Raw genomic sequence first — 24608 nt, forward strand, 5'->3', positions numbered from 1 at the left:
AACTGAACTTTGATTTTTTCCGGACCGAACCGGACCAAAATTATTATAGACCGAACCGAAATAATTTGATTTGATCCGTCTCAGAAGAAACAAAATTATTTTAAAAAACAAAACTTTATATCATAAATAAAGCTAAAATATATGATTTATTAAATAAACTAATATTAATTAATCACCACCATTTCACCAAAAATAGATATAATTAAATTTACTAAATATAAATTATCATTATAACTTATAAGTAAGATATATATAATTTATATAATATAAATATAAATTTATATTATATATTGTTTGGGCTATTCCTCTATACGGTCCAGCCCGAAATATTTTTTAAGAACCGGACCGCACTGATTTTTTTCGATTTATTCAGTTTGGATCGAATAGACAAAATTTTCAGAAAATTAGGATCGAACCGGACCGAATTTGAATGATTCAGTTTGATTTATCAGTTTCAGTTTGGTTTGCTCACACCTAACCGGGACTGGTCGTGAGTCTTCATTCCTGACTCATCCTCTTAAGGAGTGAGGAGATGGAAGAATACAGGGAGTAGTCTTTAGGAGAGCCGACAAAGGACTTAGTATATAAATCATACTTTGGCCAACAATGGTCATCTTAAAGTGAGGAAGCTAGACGGTCCCAAAGAGCCCAAGTATGGAGTGCCCTTAGCAAGGCCTAGGTTAGCGAGCCCAATTGCTAGCGATCCCTAGAGGCCACATCAATTCTAGAAACCACCCCTCTCCCTAGAAAGCTAGATAATATCTCATACTAGCTGTCCATCTATGTAGGGCAGTCCAACATACGTGTCATCTTAACAGACTTGTAATATCCACTAATGAGTCCATATTGATGGTTTTTAAAGTGTGGTTCTGCCACGGCCCATGACAATTTCTGGCATAAAATCTTATTAGAACAAAAACTTATACTACATTCTCAGTTTCATCCGATCATTGATCCCTTCCTCTCCTTGTTATCTCCGCTTGCCTTCCGCGTCAGCCTCTCCTTCCTAATTTACCTTCCGCACCCGCTTGTCTTCTTAACTTATCATCTTTTTAGTGTAAAAATTATATCACCACCATCCACAACAATCATCATTTTGATATTTTCCATATATCATATATCTGATGATTTGTGTACAATTTATGCCTAATCGGTAAGCCATTATCATATATTTATTCTTATTTTAGATCTAATTTTGTTTGTACATATTTTGATTAAATTTAATGTTGGATTTAATTGATTTTTGAGTTTCGATCTTTGAGTTCTCATCTAGGATATAAAGTTTCCAATAAAGTATAAAGTGATCATGATGTAATGTAATTACATGAAAGGCTCTGTGCGGAACACTTTAATCATCTTTAATCTTTTAGTATAATTCTATTCTTAAAATCATAGATTGTATTTATCTTTGTATTTTTGAATTAGTCCATAAAATTTTGTATTGCAAAAATTATTTGATGTTCATCTTTTTTTTTGTTGAAATAAATTTGATGTTCATCTTATTTCAGTTTTGTGAAAGAATTATTCGAAATAATGAAGAAAATGCTCCAGTAATGCTGTTTCCAGGCATGTCTAGCCATCACTCAGAAGAGTGCATCCTGTAATGGTACCACTTTCCTCCAAATCCCTCAGCCAATACATATTTGTTGGATGGCAGGTCCTTTAAGTGCCAGATGCAGCTAAAGCTCAGAATCGACGATGGGAACGATGGATAGAATATTGCTAATATATTTGTATCTTGTACACGTAGGCACTACAGCTTCCTGGGAGTGAACAACCGGCTGAAGGAAGCTGGTTGACAAACAACAACACTGAATCTGCTGATATCCCTGCAGCAGAAAACTTAAACGAGGTATGTGTGCTAGCACACTTATTTTCACTGTTTTAGCTTCTCACTTATTTAAAATAACCAGTATGATCAAATAACTTCTACTGACTTTTTTAAATAGGATTGGGGTGATCTCCAAGTCTGGATAAATGAGCTCGGGGAAGTAGAGTAAACCTTCCAGAAGAGTGATGATGAATAGAGCTGCTCTTGCCTAAGCCCTTCTTGTACTAGGAATTACATATTTGTTGGATGGCAGGTCCCTTTCAGTGCCAGATGCAGCTAAAGCTCAGAATCAACGATGGGCACGATGGTCGGAAAAATTCTAATGATGACAATTGTTCAGTCTGTTACCAAGGAGGTAGCTTTATTATGCGTGATCGATGCCCCTCATCAGTTCATACAGTTCGTCTTGGTGTAGAAGTGCGCCTATTTTAAGTTATATTGTCTTTCTACAATGGTGTAGCTTGTCTTATTTGTTTCCCCCTTACTACTGTCAAAATGTGTGTATATAGTAGTGTATATGTACTGAAACGCATGTATTTGTTTAGTTAAACTATTTGCTATAAACAGTGTTCCTCATGATTTTGGAATGGTTAGATGAAAAGAGACAGGGAAGACTTTAACAAAAGTGATCTGTAAGTCTAACCAGGCGAGCGTATATGTAAGTTACCTAAAATATAAGAGTGCTGTACTAGAAGTGTATATTTGTCATTGCCATGAACTTCTTCAACAACTTTAATATGTTAAGCTTTTCTGTTGCAGCTCAAACGCGTCGCCTGAAATTGAAAAGCCTACTGCCCAATGGAGTTTGGTTCTGCGATTCAACTTGTGAACAGGTAATTTAATATGTTAAACATTTCTGTTGAGATTGAGGGGATTAAACAAAGTATGTGTTGTAACACCTGAACTCCAGGTCATTGTTGGCCAACCAGCATTCCTGAAGTCTGTACGTTGCTATTAATTCCAGTTCTATTACAGTTCATATTTTTCTGCATACACAGATGTAACTTGTTAATGCGTTTAGATGCTAGTTGATGATGACGGAGTGCGGAGGTGAGGAAGAAACACCTGAGACCGGAGCGCGGGAGTTAAGAGTGAATGAGCTTCTATTAGGCTCAAACACTCAAACAAAATTAACGTATTTTTGAAAATATGGACAGAGAATGAAGGTATTTTTGTGAATTAAACTTGCTTTGACACTATTTGTGTAATATGTATAAAAAACATATATATTTATAAAAAAAGCACTTTAACCAATGAATGTTTCAATTCCTCACAAAAAAATGTATTATTATTTTTTACCTAAATAATTATTAAATATATATATACTATAAACCGGTAGGAAATGAGTAGTACTCGGTAGGAATTAAAACGGGGGTGACATAAAAGATTGGTACGGAAAAACCCAAATGGTAGGAAATACTTAATTTTTTTGCACCAAAATAATTATAAAAATATCTATTATAAATTGGTAGGAAATGAGTATTATTTGACACGAATTTCAAACTACGTACGATATAATGATAATGTGAAGCAATCTAATAATAAGGATTATTCAATTGATTTTTATGAATGTCTAACTTATGTGATATCTTGTTCATTTATTTTGGTAAAAATAATTCTTCTGGCGGTGTTTATTTTCCTTTCACAAAATGCATTGCAGGGCTTACATTATATCTTCAACTTCTTTTTCATTATTAATAAAAATATAAGTCATAAACTATTAAGATCCAAGAATTTATAGTTTCATAACGTGCCTCTATTCAATATAATTTCTACGAATACAATTAAAGGTTCATGAATCATTCAATTGTGTTCAAAACTCAATGATAAATTACGAGAAATAAGAAGAATCACATATTATGAGACAAACATATGAAATTATTGAATACCACCTAATCCCCTAATCGGGGATCAGTTATTCGTAATTGAGTGGAATATATATATATATATATATATATATATATATATATATATATATATATATATATATATATATATATATATATATATATATATATATATATATATATATATATATATATATATATATAAACCCATATAAGCTCCCGCACAAAAAACAAAAAAGAAAGCCAAATTAGCTCAGTTTATTCGAACTTTAAAAATACTTTGTTTCTATGATTAAACACTTAAAATTAATTAATAATACCTCTTTATTAAGAAAATACTATATTATAGGAATAAAATCATACAAAAGTATGTATATATAAGTATATACTTGATTCATAGGTTTATCCAAACACCACAATCTTATTTTTCGAGCATCTTTTCTTATTTTCGCACATTTTTCTCAATCTTCTATGTCAAGAGGAGAAAGTGGTTAACAACAAATTTGGGAACTTATTTGAATGTAAGAAAAATATCATGAAGAACACCGGACTGAATGGGATGGAAAGTTAATTAGTTGATCTTGTAAACGAGATTGATCTATAGCTACTAGACAAGAACTCATAAAAGTTATATAAGAGGGCGAGCTAGGTACGGGTCAAGTTATAACATAATTCTTTGGAAACAAATATCTAGATAGGCTAGATTTTGTTCGGTCCATCAGGGCCCAGGTCCATTATTAAACAATGAAAGCTATCATCGAGAAGCCCATAACTCGCATGACCCAGGTCTAAGTGGTTAAGAAGGCTAACATGGAGCGGGTTAGATAGTGGATAGCGATCTCTTAGTGAAAAGAGAGTTAAAGACCTCGAAAGCTATACTCATGTGGTCTAAGCTGGGACTAGTGGTGATCATTTGGTCGTTTCGGTCCAAAATTGGACCGGACTCAATAGACAGAGAACTGAACTTTGATTTTTTCCGGACCGAACCGGACCGAAATTATTATAGATCGAACCGAAATAATTTGGTTTGATCCGTCTCAGAAGAAACGAAATTATTTTAAAAAACAAAAATTTATATTATAAATAAAGCTAAAATATATGATTTATTAAATAAACTAATATTAATTAATCACCACCATTTCACCAAAATTAGATATAATTGAATTTACTAAATATAAATTATCATTATAACTTATAAGTAAGATATATATAATTTATATAATATGAATATAAATTTATATTATATATTGTTTAGGCTATTCGTCTATATGGTCCAGCCTGAAATATTTTTTTAAGAACCGGACCGAACTAATTTTTTTTTTCGATTTATTCAGTTTGGATCGAATAGACAGAATTTTCAGAAAATTAGGATCGAACCAGACCGAATTTGAATGATTCAGTTTGATTTATCAGTTTCGGTTTGGTTTTGCTCGCACCTAACCGGGACTCGTCGTGAGTCTTCATTCCTGACTCATCCTCTTAAGGAGTGAGGAGATGGAAGAATATAGGGAGTAGTCTTTAGGAGAGCCGACAAAGGACTTAGTATATAAATCATACTTTGGCCAACCGTGGTCATCTTAAAGTGAGGAAGCTCGACGGTCCCAAAGAGCCCAAGTATAGAGTGCCCTTAGCAAGGCCTAGGTTAGCGAGCCCAATTACTAGCGATCCCTAGAGGCCACATCAATTCTAGAAACCACCCCTCTCCCTAGAAAGCTAGATAATATCTCATACCAGCTGCCCATCTATGTAGGGCAGTCGAACATAAGTGTCATCTTAACGGACTTGTAATATCCACTAAATGAGTCCATATTGATGGTTTTTAAAGTGTGGTTCTGCCACGGCCCATGACAATTTCTGGCATAAAATCTTATTAGAACAAAAACTTACACTACATTCTTAGTTTCATCCGATCATCGATCCCTTCCTCTCCTTGTTATCTCCGCTTGCCTTCCGCGTCAGCCTCTCCTTCCTAATTTACCTTCCGCACCCGCTTGTCTTATTAACTTATCATCTTTTTAGTGTAAAAATTATATCACCACCATCCACAACAATCATCATTTTGATATTTTCCATATATCATATATCTGATGATTTGTGTACAATTCATGCCTAATCGGTAAGCCATTATCATATATTTATTGTTATTATGGATATTATTTTCTTTGTACATATTTTGATTAAATTTAATGTTGGATTTAATTGATTTTTGAGTTTCGATCTTTGAGTTCTCATCTAGGATATAAAGTTTCCAATAAAGTATAAAGTGATCATGATGTAATGTAATTACATGAAAGGCTCTGTGCGGAACACTTTAATCATCTTTAATCTTTTAGTATAATTCTATTCTTAAAAATCATAGATTGTATTTATCTTTGTATTTTTGAATTAGTCTATAAAATTTTGTATTGCAAAAATTATTTGATGTTCATCTTTTTTTTTTTTTGAAATAAATTTGATGTTCATCTTATTTCAGTTTTGTGAAAGAATTATTCGAAATAATGAAGAAAATGCTCCAGTAATGCTGTTTCCAGGCATGTCTAGCCATCACTCAGAGAAGAGTGCATCCTGTAATGGTACCACTTTCCTCCAAATCCCTCAGCCAATACATATTTGTTGGATGGCAGGTCCCTTTAAGTGCCAGATGCAGCTAAAGCTCAGAATCGACGATGGGAACGATGGATAGAATATGGCTAATATATTTTGTATCTTGTACACGTAGGCACTACAGCTTCCTGGGAGTGAACAACCGGCTGAAGGAAGCTGGTTGACAAACAACAACACTGAATCTGCTGATATCCCTGCAGCAGAAAACTTAAACGAGGTATGCGTGCTAGCACACTTATTTTCACTGTTTTAGCTTCTCACTTATTTAAAATAACCAGTATGATCAAATAACTTCTACTGACTTTTTTTAAATAGGATTGGGGTGATCTCCAAGTCTGGATAAATGAGCTCGGGGAAGTAGAGTTAACCTTCCAGAAGAGTGATGATGAATAGAGCTGCTCTTGCCTAAGCCCTTCTTGTACTAGGCATTACATATTTGTTGGATGGCAGGTCCCTTTAAGTGCCAGATGCAGCTAAAGCTCAGAATCAACGATGGGCACGATGGTCGGAAAAATTCTAATGATGACAATTGTTCAGTCTGTTACCAAGGAGGTAGCTTTATTATGCGTGATCGATGCCCCTCATCAGTTCATACAGTTCGTCTTGGTGTAGAGGTGCGCCTATAATAAGTTATATTGTCTTTCTACAATGGTGTAGCTTGTCTTATTTGTTTCCCCCTTACTACTGTCAAAATGTGTGTATATAGTAGTGTATATGTACTGAAACGCATGTATTTGTTTATTTAAACTATTTGCTATAAACAGTGTTCCTCATGATTTTGGAATGGTTAGATGAAAAGAGACAGGGAAGACTTTAACAAAAGTGATCTGTAAGTCTAACCAGGCGAGCGTATATGTAAGTTACCTAGAATATAAGAGTGCTGTACTAGAAGTGTATATTTGTCATTGCCATGAACTTCTTCAACAACTTTAATATGTTAAGCTTTTCTGTTGCAGCTCAAACGCGTCGCCTGAAATTGAAAAGCCTACTGCCCAATGGAGTTTGTTTCTGCGATTCAACTTGTGAACAGGTAATTTAATATGTTAAACATTTCTGTTGAGATTGAGGGGATTAAACAAAGTATGTGTTGTAACACCTGAACTCCAGGTCATTGTTGGCCAACCAGCATTCCTGAAGTCTGTACGTTGCTATTAATTCCAGTTCTATTACAGTTCATATTTTTCTGCATACACAGATGTAACTTGTTAATGCGTTTAGATGCTAGTTGATGATGACGGAGTGCGGAGGTGAGGAAGAAACACCTGAGATCGGAGCGCCTGAGATCGGAGCGCGGGAGTTAAGAGTGAATGAGCTTCTATTCCGCTCAAACACTCAAACAAAATTAACGTATTTTTGAAAATATGGACAGAGAATGAAGGTATTTTTGTGAATTAAACTTGCTTTGACACTATTTGTGTAATATGTATAAAAAACATATATATTTATAAAAAAAGCACTTTAACCAATGAATGTTTCAATTCCTCACAAAAAAATGTATTATTATTTTTTACCTAAATAATTATTAAATATATATATACTATAAACCGGTAGGAAATGGGTAGTGCTCGGTAGGAATTAAAACCGGCGACACATATTTTGACATAAAAGATTGGTACGGAAAAACCCTAATGGTAGGAAGTACTTAATCTTTTTGCACCAAAATAATTATAAAAATATCTATTATAAATTGGTAGGAAATGAGTACTATTTGACAGGAATTTAAAACTACGTACGATATATATAATGATAATGTGAAGCAATCTAATAATAAGGATTATTCAATTGATTTTTATGAATGTCTTACTTTTGTGATATCTTGTTCATTTATTTTGGTATAAATAATTCTTCTAGCGGTGTTTATTTTCCTTTCACAAAATGCATTGCAGTACTTAAATTATATCCTCAACATCTTTTTCATTATTAATAAAAATATAAGTAATAAACTATTAAGATCCAAGAATTTATAGTTTCATAACGTGCCTCTATTCAATATAATTTCTATGAATACAATTAAAGGTTCATGAGTCATTCAATTGTGTTCAAAACTCAATGAGAAATTATGAGAAATAAGAAGAATCACATATTATGAGACAAACATATGAAATTATTGAATACCACCTAATCCCCTAATCGGGGATCAGTTATTCGTAATTGAGTGGAATATATATATATATATATATATATATATATATATATATATATATATATATATATATATATATATATATATATAAACCCATATTAGCTCCCGCATAAAAAGAAAGCGAAATTAGCTCAATTTATTCGAACTTTAAAAATAATTTTTTCTATGATTAAACACTTAGAATTAATTATTAATAACACCTTATTAAGAAAATACTAAATTATAGGAATAAAATCATACAAAAGTATGTATATATAAGTATATACTTGATTCATAGGTTTATCCAAACACCACATTTTTATTTTTCGAGCATAATTTTTTCTTATTTTCGCACATTTTTCTCAATCTCCTATGTCAAGAGGAGAAAGTGGTTAGCAACAAATTTGGGAACTTATTTGAATGTAAGAAGAATATCATGAAGGACACGGGACTGAATGGGAGACTGAATGGGATGTAAAGTTAATAAGTTGATCTTGTAAACGAGATTGATCTCTAGCTACTAGACACGAAATCATAAAAGTTATATAAAAGAGCGAGCTAGGTACGGGTCAAGTTATAACATAATTCTTTGGAAACAAATATCTAGATAGGCCAGATTTTGTTCGGTCCATCAGGGCCAAGGTCCATTAAACAATGAAAGCTATCATCGAGAAGCCCATAACTCGCATGACCCAGGTCTAAGTGGTTAAGAAGGCTGACATGGAGCGGGTTAGATAGTGGATAGCGATCTATTAATGAAAGGAGAGGTAAAGACTTCGAAAGCTATACTCATGTGGTCCAAGCTCGGACTAGGGGTGATCATTTGGTCGTTTCGGTCAAAAATTGGACCGGACTCAATAGACCCAGAACTCAACTTTGATCTTTTTCGGACCGAACCCGACCGAAATATTATTATATACCGAACTGAATTAACTTGGTTTGATCCGTCTCAGAAGAAACAAAATTATTTTAAAAAACAAAAATTTATATTATAAATAAAGCTAAAATATATGATTTATTAAATAAACTAATATTAACTAATCACCACCATTTCGCCAAAAATAGATATAATTACATTTTCTAAATAAATATTATCATTATAACTTATAAGTAAGATATATATAATTTATATAATATAATTATAAATTTATATTATATATTGTTTGGGCTATTCGTCTATTCAGACCAGCCCGAAATATTTTTTTAAGAACCGGACCGAACCGATTTTTTTTCGATTTATTCAGTTTGGATCGAATAGACAGAATTTTCAAAAAATTAGGATCAAACTGGACCGAATTTGAATGATTCTGCAGTTAAGAGAAGCACTTGGAATCCGTCAATACGTTAAGGGGGAGAATGTTGGAAATTAACATATTCAATGTCATGCTATTCTGGAGGATTCTGCAGTGTTCCAAGATTCATGTATTCTAAAGTTCAATGTATTCAGAATATATATGTATCTGATTTAATATGTTTGTGATGTCTCTTTATGTTCTCATATAAGCCTATCTATATAAAGGCTGGTTTAGTCAAGTCTTATGTATTCAAGTTAAATCATAATGAATCAATACAAAATATATTACTTTACGTACAGCTTCATATAACTCAACAGTAGCTTTATTATGCGTGATCAATGCCCCTCATCAGTTCATACAGTTCGTCTTGGTGTAGAGGTGCGCCTATTTTAAGTTATATTGTCTTTCTACAATGGTATAGCTTGTCTTATTTGTTTCCCCCTTACTACTGTCAAAATGTGTGTACATAGTAGTGTATATGTGCAAGCTCGGTCCAAAGCGGACAATATCATACTATTTTCGTGTTAGGCTCACCTAGCAAGCCTAACAAGTAGTATCAAAGAAAAATTTAGGATCGTCTAGCAAGCCCAACACCTACACCTGATGGAGCTATACAGCTTATGTCAGAAAGACATGACGAAGAGCCTAAGGACATACACAGAACTAAATAAGATGAAGAGTCAAAAGAGTCAAAGAATGAGAGCTAGTTACATTTATATTGAAAGAAACATGGTAAAGAAACAGGAAAAAGTAGCACAACCACTAAGAGTATCTCCGATTGATCCACTGGTCCTGAATACTACTTTGAAATGTTAAACTCCTACTAAACATGTCATGAAGGTTTTCTATTGTTTTTGCAGTAAGATAGAGATGATTCAGTACTGATATAAACTTTTGCTTGTTTTCAAAATCATCTAAACCCTCCACCTCTTCTGCTCCGCACAAGTCCTTCCCATTAATAGTCACCATAGGGATGAAGACAAAAGAACAAGACACACAAATATTTCTGATAACGACTCTATTATTTCTGATATGTTTCTCCAGTAGTTCACTCATATTACAATGCAAAGGAGCAATATATTTATAGTCACAAAGAGAAACAACTCCTGACCTTTCACCTACAAAGAGAAACTCTTGGCCTTTCATATTTTTATTAACTTCTAAATTTAAGACCCACTTAAAATAACATTTAACGTTTATCCAACAAAACTCCCCCATAAACTTAAATACTTCTTCCATCTATCATGCCAATCATCTTCTTGTATTTGTCGAGAAGTATCTTCGGTAGCGGTTTTGTGAAAATATCCGCAACCTGATCCTGACTTGCCACATGCACCAATTCCACACTTCCTTTGTTCACATGATCGCGAATAAAATGAAAACGAACGTCAATATGTTTGCTTCTTTCATGGTTTACAGGGTTCTTTGCCAACTCAATAGCTGATTTATTGTCAACTCGAATCACAGTAGCACCTTGTTGCTTTAGCGCCATCTTGCTTAACAAATTTCTAAGCCATATTGCATGACATACACACCACGATGCTGCCACATATTCAGCTTCACACGTTGAAAGTGTTACGATAGGTTGCTTCTTTGAAGTCCAAGTAAAAGCTGTGTTGCCCAGGAAGAATACATACCCTGATGTACTTTTTCGATCGTCTATGTCTCCACACCAATCACTGTCAGTGTAACCAATTAACTTGTTATTTTCTGCTTTCGAGTAGAACAACCCGAGTGACACTGTCCCTTGGATGTACCGTAGGACCCGTTTTAGCGCCTTCCAGTGTGAATAATACGGCTCCTCCATGAATCGACTTAAAATGCCGACACTTAATGAAAGGTCTGGCCTGGTGCATGTAAGATAGCGAAGGCTCCCTATTAGACTTCGATATATATTCGCATTAACACGTTTTCCTCCATCAAACTTTGAAAGTTTTACACCTGGTTCCATTGGCGTTGACACTGGGTTACATTTTGCCATCTTGCATTTTTTCAAAATCTCTTTTGCATATGCCTCTTGTGACACAAAAATACCTGTCTCTCCTTGTCTAACCTCCAACCCAAGGAAAAACTTCATCAAACCCAAATCTGTCATTTCAAATTCCCGTGTCATCGCGCCCTTAAACTCTTCTATCATCTCATTATTGTTACCCATGAAAATAAGGTCATCAACATAAAGAGCAACAAACATTACATCACCTCCACTCTTCTTTGTATAAAGGGCATGTTCATAGGGACACTGCTTGAACCCATTTTTCTTAAAATATGCATCAATACGAGTATTCCAAGCCCGTGGGGATTGCTTCAACCCGTAGAGCGCCTTTTTCAATTTTAGTACCTTCCTCTCGTCTCCGATTTTTATGTACCCGGGCGGTTGTTCTATGTAGACTTCCTTTTCAAGTACACCATTCAAAAATGCCGATTTGACATCCATTTGAAATATCGACCATTTAAGTTGAGCTGCTATGGAAATGAGCAATCGAATTGTCTCCATTCTCACAACAGGAGCAAACACTTCGTCGTAATCAACTCCTGCCTTCTGCTTGTATCCTTTCGCAACAAGTCGCGCCTTGTACCGCTCTACCTCACCTTGAGCATTCAGCCTTTTCTTGAACACCCATTTCACACCAATGGTCTGTTTTCCTTCTGGCAATTCTACCAACTCCCATGTATTATTGCGATCAATTGCTTTAATCTCCTCATCCATGGCAGTTTGCCACCTTTTGTCTCGCACTGCCTCTTCAAAACAAACATTTTCAGAATCTGATAAGAGACATATAAGGTGCGCCTCATTTGTTGAATCATACAAATCTTGTAAACTCCGCATTTTGGGTTGTCGTGGCTCATCTTCATCATCACTAGTTTCAGAGTTTACTGGTATACTTGGCACAAAACCTGTTGATTCTTCAACTTCGTTGGTAGCCTCTGTCAAATTATTCCAATCCCACTCACTTGCTTCATTTACTCGCACATCACGACTCACTATCACTTTTTTGCTTGTTGGGTCAAGTAGCTTGTACCCTTTTGTTTTTTCATCATAACCAATAAAAATATACTTTTTGCTTTTGTCCTCCAGCTTCGTTCTTTGTTGATCCGGTATGTGTGCATATGCCACACTGCCGAACACTTTGAGATGAGAGACAGTTGGCTTTTTTCCATTCCAGGCCTCTTGTGGTGTTTGATCTTTTAACTTCGCATGGGGGCATCGATTCTGTACATAGATGGCGCATTTCACTGCTTCTGCCCAGAATTCTTTTGGCATCTTTTTGCTCTTGAGCATTGAACGAACCATGTCAAGAATGGTCCTGTTCTTCCTCTCGGCCACACCGTTCTGTTGAGGAGTGTAAGGAGCGGTTAGAAATTTCCTAATACCTTGCTCCTCGCAATATTTCACGAAAGCCATTGAAGTGTACTCGCCACCTCTATCAGATCGTATAGCTTTAATTTGTCTACCAGTTGCCTTCTCTACCATCACTTTGAATTTTTTAAAAGCCTCGAATGTCTCAGATTTTTCTTTCAGAAAATAAACCCAAGTTTTCCGTGAGAAATCATCGATAAAAGAGATGAAATACCTTCTACCACTGAAAGATGCGGGAGTAATTGGTCCACATATGTCGGTATGAATCAGCTCGAGAGGTTGCTTAGCCCAATATTCTGCCTTCTTTTGGAACGGAGTTCTCACATGCTTGCTAAGGACACATTCTTCACAAAAATTTCCTTCGTAGTCCATGTTGGGTAGCCCATGAACCATGTTTTTCTTTGTTAACTCTTTCAGGCCACCATGATGTAGGTGACCAAAACGGAGATGCCAGAGTGATGCCTTGTCTTCTACATTTACTTGTAAACATTTTTCTCGTATGCTCCTCAAATTCAGTTTATACATCCGATTTCTTTCCATTTCGACTCGAGCAACCAAACGACCTTGATTGTCCTTCAAGTGTAATAATCGATCCTTTAAGAAAATTGAGTAACCTTTCTCTGTGAGTTGTCCTAAACTCAAGATGTTGGTCTTGATGTTTGGTACGTAATAAACATCCTGGATTGACCCTATTGAGCCATCCTTTTGTTGGTAACAAACCGTACCTCGGCCTTTTACCTCCACCTTTGATGCATCTCCAAATGACACATGACCGTCTTCAATCTTTTGCATTTCTTTGAATAGGTAATCGTGACCACACATATGATTACTTGCCCCTGAGTCGAGATACCATAGAGAGTCATTGTTGTTACTGATTTTATTTTGAGCCATCAAGAGAAAATCTCCATCATTTTCATCTTCCAAGACTAAGTTGGTTGTTTCTTCCACCCTTTTGTCGACTCTACAATCTTTTGCAAAATGACCCAATTTTCCACAATTATAACATTTGTCAGAGTTGCAATCCTTCGCATAGTGACCATATTTGCGACATTTGTAGCACTCGATGTTGGAAAAATCTGACCGGCCACCTCTTCCTCTACCACGTCCTCTTCCACGCCAATTTTGTTGGTTTGACTGTCCTTTCTCCTTATTGTACCCTTCATTACTGCTACCTTGACCACCACGACCATTTCCACGTCTTCCATGTCTTCCACGTCCACATCCTCTACCTCGAATGTTTTGAGAATAGAGTACCTTTTCGTCTTTGATTGAGGCTTTAGTTTGAAGTGCTTGTTCGAGTGTTTCCTCCTTTTTCTTCTTCTTACGCTGCTCGTGTGCCTCGAGAGAACCGGTGAGCTCATCAACCGTGAGAGTTGCTAGGTCCTTTGACTCTTCTATTGCACACACAACATTCTCAAAGTTATCGGTTAATGATCTTAAAATCTTCTCCACAATTCGAGTATCCGTTAATTTTTCACCGTTTCGGTTAAGTTGGTTTGCCACCATCTGTACACGAGTGATATAGTCAGATATACTCTCTGACTCCTTCATCTTCATGCTCTCCAATTCGCCTCGAAGAGTCTGGAGACGCACCTGCTTGACTCGGTCGGCACCTTTGAACGCTTTTTCTAAAATGTCCCACGCTTCTTTTGAAGTAGTTGCACCAGCAATCTTCTCAAAGCCAGACTCATCAACGGCTCTAAACAGAGTGTATAGTGCCATCTTATCTTTTGATCGCGTCTCTTTCAACGCCTTGTTTTGTGCCGCCGAATAACCTGTAGTGGTTGCTGGTTCTTCGAAACCTTCTTCGACCACCTCCCAAGCATCTTGAGAACCGAGCAGGGCTTTCATTTGAATGCTCCAGTTCTCGTAGTTCGTCTTTGTTAGTCGTGGCAGAGGCAATTGACTCGTCACATTCGTCACATTCGCCATGGGCTCTGATACCAATTTGAAGACAAAAGAACAAGACACACAAATATTTCTGATAACGACTCTATTATTTCTGATATGTTTCTCCAGTAGTTCACTCATATTACAATGCAAAGGAGCAATATATTTATAGTCACAAAGAGAAACAACTCCTGACCTTTCACCTACAAAGAGAAACTCTTGGCCTTTCATATTTTTATTAACTTCTAAATTTAAGACCCACTTAAAATAACATTTAACGTTTATCCAACAAGGGAACCTTACCCTGTCATTACCTACCAGCTCTCCTAGCTCTCTCATATACTCTGACTCTTTTCAACAATTCCTCTCCTCAAATAAGACATTCCCACTCATCTGAATATTCTTTACCAGCCCATTTGCACCTAGGCCATTATCAACACTAATTGTGTAAAGAATCACCTCGTCGTTAGATGGTTTAGGTCTCAACATTGATGATGAAGAACTGCCTTGTGAACTTGGACCGTCTGGTGTAGGAAGGCGGCATTGTGGGAACTTGGCAGCCAATTTCTCTCGAAACAATTTTACAGTGTTTTGGATAAAGGTGCTCGGCAGCCTGAAAGTGATATATTAAACAAGCAAAGTTTTTAGCAGAACACTTTGACAATGACGAAGCTAACATCAAATTATCCAAGGGATATATTTTAAGTTTTATGATTCTGCATAGTACAGTAGTGTTGTGAGGTATATGATATCTCTCACTCGACTATATGTAAAATAACATAGTTTAAATCTCGAATTTCCTTTTTCATTTTTATCTGACTTTTGCAAATATTTTAGATGTCGAGATACAAGCATTTCATAACCTAACACCTGTCAAACAATGAGCAATGAACATACAAGTTCAACAAGAATTTATTAGACTTCCACATTCTACCATGAGTATGGTGGAAATATAAAGAAAAATCTAATTATGTACACATTCAACAACTATTGCTGATGCAATAGTTTCTCTAATTGAATAACTCTGCAAACGTTCTATATATATGAGCGAAGTCTTAGAAACCTACCCCATCAATCGAGCTCCTTCTGCCGAATGGAAGGCTTTTCAATTCTCTTTCGGTGACATAAAGCACATTCAATGCTGACATAATAAGCTTTTGCTTGTTCTTAAAATCATCTAAACTCTCTACCTCTTCTTCTCTACACAAATCCTTCCCATTCACAATTACCATGGGAAACCTCACCTTTTCTTTACCCACCAGCTCTTCTAGCTCTTTCAAATATATAGGCTCCTTTGAACAGTTTCTCTCCACAAATACAACTTTTCCACTCAAGAGAACCTTCTTTGCCCATCCATTTGCGTCTAGGCCACTGTTAGCACTCGTTGTGTCAAGAATTACCTTGACATTGGATGAAGAACGGCCTCGTAAAACTGATCTTCCAGGCTCTGGGAGCCGGCATTCTGGGAACTTTTGGCAGCCAGTGTTTCCGTAAACATATTCACAGTATTCTAGATGAAAGTGTTGCCTACCCAAAAACCAAACACATTATTATCCAGCAATCCATAAATACAATAATATGTCTTGACACATGTTGACAAGTATAGCATTCCTGATCTAATTATAGAAAGAAACTTACTGAGAAAAGCATGAAATGTTGGATAATTGAGAAAAATCAGAAAATTTACCCCTCTACATGTTCTCGAATAATATTGCTCTCCACTTCTCCGCCTTGTCATTGTGCCTCGCTTTATGCTTTTCTAGTGCGAGTCCATAATTTCCTAGCTTTATGTACAAGAGCCCGTTTGTCGGAGTTTATGACTTCTCACTTAACGTGATTTATGAGTTAACGTGACTTATGTGATTAGCTGGGAGTTTAAAATATTTGTTCGAGTAATTTTGACTTATTAAGGACTAATGAGTTACTAAAAATATAATAATAGAAATTAAAGTGATTTATAGGTAATTTCTGTCTTATGAGTAATTTTTAACAAAAAAAGTTTAAAAAATTCGACTCGACGAAAAAGTACCTCAAACTAAATTGTGGCTTTAAGTCGGTCTCTGACTTGAAGTCAGCTTCCGACATATTAGAAAAACGGACATTTTTCAGCTTAAAATTTGAAACTGTTTTAAGGCCGGACAAACATGCTCTAAAACATACTTCCCGAGCCAGGGTCATCTTCAAGTGAGGAAGTTAGATCATCCCAACAAGCCTAAGTATGGAGTGCCCTCAACAAGGCCTAGGTTAGAAAGCCCAAAGGCTAGCGACCCCCAGAGGCCACATTGTTAAAGTCTCTAGTTCACATTAACACAATGTCAACTCCTAGATTGAAACACCAGCTCTTAAACTCTACAGTTGAGCAGTGAACAATATTGTGGTTGAGCAGCTCACTACATTCATTAAAGCATAGACTTTACTTCCTGTTATTTTCTGTATAAATATGTTCATCTTCTCATGTAATTAATTAAGCTTTACACAGCAATATACATCTGCACTACTGCTTCTACTATCAAGCTATTCATTCAACTTGTTATACACATATATACACACACACATCAGTATATATATACATAACACATAAGTTTTAACATGGTATCAGAGCTTTAAGCTCCTTACCTCAATTACTTCCGCTAAATCCTCATCTGTGCAGCTGTGCTTCATTGTTCTTGTTGTACCAGCTCGTTGAGACATTTTCACAAACAGGTTGTCAGTCCAATTCCTTGAGTCACAACCACCCACGCTGGGCACCACAAACACAACCCACATATAACTATACCCAAAACATCTACATCAAACAGCTCCTCTTTCCTCGGCAAACTCACTCTAAGTTGACTCAGTAACGCGCCGAGTTCATATCTCGTCCGAGTCGACGTCCGAGTTGTTCGAGTTGATCCCTTAAAGCGATTGACAGAGACGGTGTAAGCCAATTTCTGGGTAACACAAACACTACTTAAAGGCATCTGAAACACCAGCCACATCAAATCTCCATAACTCGGTTGACTAGGTTGTGACTCAGAACAACTCGTTGTCAATCGGCTTCTCCGACGAATCCCGAATTCATCGTCATAAGCTTCTAAAAGGTAGTCGAAATCCGGCCGTAACTCGCTGGAATCCGTTTCCAAGTTTACAATTTTTGCCGGAATCAAACCAGTGATCTCCTGCTCGAAGCTTTTCATAAACAAGTCGAGACTTGGGACTCGATTCTTTGCCGCCTGAACCTTCACCATTAGAGTTTCCTCCAGAACTCTCCTCGGCAGTCTTTTCTTCAAGCCCATCTCATCGTTGGCCTGAATCTTCTGATTGTTCACCCTAGCTATCTTATTTGGGCCACATTATACACAGCCCATTTAATAATCTTGGTGCGGTGAACCTGAGGAGTAGTTATTTTGGTAAACTTACATCTTGGTACCCATCCTTTACCAGGTCTTGTAATTTTACCCTCTGGCTTCTGTGAACTTCCATCTCAGCCCCTGGACTATTTCACTATTACAATATAGTCCTTACAAGTTTTAAGAGTTACATTTAATGGAGTTTTCTCATCATTCTGCAAAACCAGACAGGACATCGGTTGCATCTTGTAGCGAACTTGAATCTTTACTCAGACAGGTTATATCTAAATTCAAATCTCATTTGACGGGATTTTCCACCACTTCAGGTACTTCTTGGTATTTAGATTCTGCATGCTGCAATCATATGACAAATGATCCATCAATGTTCATCACAACAATGGAAAATCCATGTCTTCCAAACATTCAAACTGCGGATGGATCTACAATGAATGTGACACAGATTGGAACTGTATCTACGGAAGCTTTTTCCATTCCAAACACATACTTTGTTCCTAATCTTACACTTAATCTTGTTTCCATCGGTAAGCTATGTGATCTTGGTCTTAACATTATATTTTCTTCTTCTGGTTGTCATATACAGGATCCTCAGACAAACAAAATAATTGGGACAGGACGTAGATGTGGAAGGTTGTTTGAGCTCACATCCCTTCATCTTCCCACACCAAAATTGTCATCATCTCATCTAGTTGGTTCAGTTTCATCAACAACCAGTATTTGGCATTCCCGGTTAGGTCATCCTTCATCTTCTCGTTTACGTAACCTAATATCTAGCGGTCATTTAGGTAGTGTAAATACAGACACAACTGATTGTGTATCATGCAAATTGGCAAAACAACACATGCTTCCTTTTCCTATTCACTATGAAAAATCACATGCTGCTTTTGATCTTATCCATTCTGATATTTGGGGTCCATCTCCAACCCCTACTATGGGGGGATCGAGATATTATGTGATATTTGTTGACGATTTTACTCGTTTCACTTGGATATATATATTGAAAAATCGATCTGAATTAGAAGAAACTTATAGAAATTTTGCCACCATGATTGATACTCAATTTTCAAAGAAAATCAAACTCTTTCGTGCTGATAATGCAAAAGAATATAAAGAATCAGAACTTACAAAATTTTTGGCATCTTATGGTACTCTTTCTCAAAGTTCGTGTCCCTACACTTCACAACAAAATGGTCGTGCTGAACGTAAACACAGACATATCCTTGATACTATTCGAGCTCTTCTCATTTCTTCTTCTTGTCCAGAATTCTTTTAGGGGGAAGCTGCATTGACCGCTGTGCATACAATAAATATGATTCCTTCTCCAGTCACAAATAACTTGTCTCCTTATGAAAAATTATATGGCGAACCACCGTTATATGATTCTCTTAAGGTTTTTGGTTCCGCATGTTTTGTTCTTCTTCCTCCACATGAAAGAACAAAACTTGAGCCACGTGCCCGTCTTTGTTGCTTTATTGGTTATGGTAGTGGTCAAAAGGGATACCGTTGTTGGGATCCAATCTCCCAACGTCTACGAGTTTCTCGTAATGTGATATTTTGGGAACACAAAATGTTTTCATCTATGTCAGAGTTTAAAATTGACACTTCCACCAGCATTTCTCATTTTACAGATCCTTTTGTTGATTTACATCCCGCTGATGACTATGTGGATTGTTCGACATTTTCTAACGAATTTTCAGGGGATCCTCAAATTGAGCTCACTCAACCATTTCCGACTGCTAATGTTCCCTCAACAGATGTTCAGTCTGAGGAATCCGATATCGAGCCTTCCACTCTACCTCCTTCAGATGAGGTTGTCCATCGATCTACTCGAGTAAGAAAACCTTCTGTTCGACTTACTGATTATCATGTTTATTCTGCTATACAATCATTACATGAGCCTCAAACATATAGAGAGGCTAGTGTTAATCCTCTTTGGCAGAAAGCAATGGAAGAAGAACTTCAGGCATTAGATAAAACTCATACTTGGGATCTGGTAACTTTGCCTCCTGGTAAAACCTCAGTGAGTTGTCGATGGATCTACAAAATCAAAACGAAATCTGATGGCACTATTGAGAGATATAAAGCTCGTCTAGTTGCTAGAGGCTTTACTCAAGAATATGGCATTGATTACGAGGAAACTTTTGCACAGTTGCCCGTCTTACATCTGTTCGAAGTTTACTAGCCGTGGGAGCATCAAAACACTGGGATATGTGGCAAATGGATGTCAAGAACGCATTTCTCAATGGAGACTTACACGAGGAAGTTTATCTCAAACCTCCTCCAGGTTTTTCCCACTCTCCAAATCAAGTGTTCAAGCTTAACAAGGCCCTTTATGGTCTTAAACAAGCACCTCGGGCTTGGTTTGAAAAATTCAGCAAAGTAGTTCAGCAATTGGGATTTTCTTCAAGCCCATATGATCATGCTCTTTTCATTCGACGATCTGAACGAGGAATTGTTTTACTTCTTCTATATGTCGATGACATGATCATTACTGGAGATGACAGTGCGGGAATTTCTGAACTTAAACAATTTCTTAGTCAGCAATTTGAGATGAAGGATCTCGGTTCATTAAGCTACTTCTTAGGTCTTGAGGTTACTTCAGTTCCTACTGGTTACTCTCTCTCACAAGTAAAGTATGCATCTGACCTTTTGTTGAAATCTGGAATCAGTGACACTAAGATTGTTTCTACACCTCTGGATTATGAGGTTAAACTTAACGCCAAAGATGGTGAATTACTTTCTAATCCTACATTGTATCGCCAATTGGTTGGAAGTTTAATTTATCTCACTGTCACTCGTCCAGATATTGCTCATGCAGTGCATATTGTAAGTCAGTTCATGGCAGCTCCTCGTACTCCTCACTTCACAGCCGTCCTTCACATACTTCGTTATGTTAAAGGCACCATATTTCATGGATTACATTATTCATTTGACTCCCCACTTGAGTTACATGCTTACTCGGATGCTGATTGGGGCGGTGATCCTACTACCAGATGTTCCACTACTGGATTTTGTTTCTTTCTTGGCGACTCTCTTATTTCCTGGCGCAGTAAGAAACAATCTCTTGCTTCTCGATCAAGTGCCGAGTCTGAATATCGAGCTCTTGCTGACACCACACAGGAATTAATCTGGCTACGATGGTTACTCGAAGATATGAGTGTAACTCATTCTCCGGCCACTTCTATTTACTGTGACAACAAAAGTGCTATAGACATTGCTCACAACGACGTCTTCCATGAGCGCACTAAACATATAGAGATCGATTGTCATTTCACTCGTCAACAAGTTGCCAAAGGCACAGTTCATTTACATAGTGTCACGAGTGCAGATAATACTGCAGATATCTTTACAAAAGCTCAACCTCCTGGCAGTTTTCGCAATTACGTTTCCAAACTCAAGTTGGTTCTGCAACCATCTTAAGTTCGAGGGGGGGTGTTAAAGTCTCTAGTTCACATTAACACAATGTCAACTCCTAGATTGAAACACCAGCTCTTAAACTCTACAGTTGAGCAGTGAACAATATTGTGGTTGAGTAGCTCACTACATTCATTAAAGCATAGACTTCACTTCCTGTTATTTTCTGTATAAATATGTTCATCTTCTCATGTAATTAATTAAGCTTTACACAGCAATATACATCTGCACTACTGCTTCTACTATCAAGCTATTCATTCAACTTGTTATACACATATATACACACACACATCAGTATATATATACATAACACATAAGTTTTAACACACATCATTTCTAGCACCCACCATCTCCTTGGGAAGGCTTGATAATTTCTCATATTAGGAGCCCATCTATTAATCTATGTAGGGCAGTCCAACATAATTGTAAACCGAGGTGACTTGTGATATCTACTAAATGAGCCCATCTTAATGGTCCTTCAGTTGTGGGTCGGCCACGGCCCATGAGAATTTTGGGAGTAACATCTTATTAGAACAAAAACCTATATATCCTACATTCTTAGTTTGATACCATCATCCCTTCCTTCCTCTCCTTGTTTTTTTAAATAAACGTACTTGCTTTAATAGATAATATCATAATCTAGGACATGAATGAGAAAATCAGGTGGGTTATCATACTACACCCCTAAACCTGACATAGAATAGGCGGCTTTTGCTAACACATGCGCCACACTATTCGCAGATCGATAAGCAAACTGAACTAGCAGTGGATTTAATTGCTTTAAAAATTGAATACAATCAACTACTATGGTACCAAAGTATGCCTCTCGTGGAGTCCCATTACAAGCCATAGCAAGTGATTTAGAATCCGTCTCAACAATACAGTGGTCATACCGTCGTTCTATCACCCAAGATAATGCTTCTTTCAAACTAATTGCTTCCGCCTCTCTTGGCAGCCACGCACCCGCCACCTTCTGACATCTTGCACCTACAAACTGCCCCTGAGCATCAGGAAGAACACACCCAACACCAATGTGACCATCCTGGAAAACTGCAGCATCAATATTAAGCTTTAACCACCACAGCTCTGGTTTCTCCCAGATTCGATCACCTATACTGCCATGTATTTTTCCTCCATCCAGCCGGACTTGAGCTTCTTTTTAATCTCTGAACAAATTTGTGGCAGCAGCCCTCACACCAAAGGCTGATCCATTTATCTTCTCTCACACCTACTTGTTCGGTCTATGCCAGATACTCCAACACAACATGCCAATAAACACACACTGACCTTTTGTGCAAATATCAAAGGCCCTGCAAATCATCGAAACTACTGTATCTCGAACTGGGTGTTGAACAAAGCGATGCAGGCCTGCATTTAACCAAACTGTTTTCGCGAAATCACAAGAGAACAACACATGGGTATGAGTCTCGACTCCACTGTGACACCAAGGGCATGGATCATCATTATTAACATGCTTGAATGATGGAATATTGAGCGACCATAAACGTTTCCACCTTCCTCTCCTTGTTATCTGCGCTTGAAACTCTACCTATCCCTTCCTCTCCTTGTTATCTCCTCTTGAAACTCTACCTTCCGCATCAGCCTCTCCTTCCTTATATACCTATCGCCCCCTCTTCTCTTCTTAACTTATCATTTTTTTTAGTCTAAAAATTATATCACCACCATTGACAACAATCATTGTTATGATATATTTCGATATATCATGTGTATGATGATTTGTGTCCAATTCATGCATAATCGGTAAGCCATAATCATATATTTACTTCTTATTTTGGATTTATTTTTTTTGTTCATATTTGGATTTAATTGAATGTTGGACTTAATTGATTTTTGATTGAGTTCTGATCTTTGAGTTCATCTAAGATATAAAGTTTTCGATAAAGTATAAATTGGTCATGATGAGTGTACATGAAAGCATACTTTAATCATCTTTAATCTGTTAAAATAATTCTTTTCTTAGAATCATATATTGTATATATCTTTGTATTTTTAAATTAGTTCATGAAATTTTATATTGCAAAAATAATGTGATGTTCATCTTATTCCAGTATTTGTGGGAAGAATTATCCGAAATAATGAAGAAAATGCTCTAGTATGACTTGAAATCCGCGTCCTTAAGAGTAAGTAATAAATTTTATGGTATCTAATGTTTTGTACTAGTTATTGATTTCAAATTTAATAAATTATCTCGTTAAAAATTTTATCAAAAAAATTTAAATCAATCAATTTATATCGCCAATAATTATGTTTTTAATTGGTAAAGAATATATATTTTTATTTAAACATTAATGTTTTCTGAATTTTTTTTATTTCACGGTTTCATCTTTAAACCACGTGTTTTCATTAAAGTATATTATAATATAACTACAAATAAATATTAGAGTTAAGTAATGTTGGCAGACCCTCACTTTGTAATACTTTCTTGATTGGCACATAGAAGTGATTAGCGAATATCTTTTGCAGAGTCAATGAGGATGTGATTTTCTTTACAAAATAGATGCTCGTGTTCGAATGTTAATATACTTATGAATTCATGTTTTGTTTTTTGTTTTGATTGATATGTAAAAATGGATTTCTAATTGGTTCACATGTTTTTGTAGGCAAATGCGCAAGAGGGAGAGAAAGATTACACCGATGTGGACGAAGACACGGATGAAAATACGGATGATGAGCGTGAAGGCGTTGATGAAGGTGGTGACGAAGGCGGTGGCGAAGCCGGTAGTGAAGACAATGGTGGATCATCCGATCTTTCTTTGTCTAACTAGTTTCCATTTTTCATTCCCCGAACTTGTTATGGATCACATTGAAAACTTTGTTTACGTTGATACTTTGGAATGTCCGATTATGTCGGACTTAATGTAGTTTGGATAGATTTTTGG

The 24608-nt window shown here is 36.4% G+C and overlaps 1 protein-coding gene across 1 annotated transcript; it reads left to right on the forward strand.

Annotated features, from left to right (window-relative positions):
• The first annotated feature begins 20330 nt into the window (after positions 1–20330).
• LOC135148274 (uncharacterized mitochondrial protein AtMg00810-like) lies at positions 20331–21799 on the forward strand. The gene has a single exon (XM_064082665.1). It carries the CDS (start codon positions 20503–20505, stop codon positions 21712–21714), a length of 1212 nt encoding a protein of 403 aa, XP_063938735.1. The 5' UTR covers positions 20331–20502; the 3' UTR covers positions 21715–21799.
• The last annotated feature ends 2809 nt before the right edge of the window (positions 21800–24608 follow it).

Source organism: Daucus carota, chromosome 8 (genome assembly GCF_001625215.2).
Source record: "Daucus carota subsp. sativus chromosome 8, DH1 v3.0, whole genome shotgun sequence".
Taxonomy (NCBI): Eukaryota; Viridiplantae; Streptophyta; class Magnoliopsida; order Apiales; family Apiaceae; genus Daucus; species Daucus carota.

Bases quoted from the DNA above. Each gene is read 5' to 3' on its own strand.
- LOC135148274 (XM_064082665.1), top strand. From the start codon at position 20,503: ATGTGGCAAATGGATGTCAAGAACGCATTTCTCAATGGAGACTTACAC.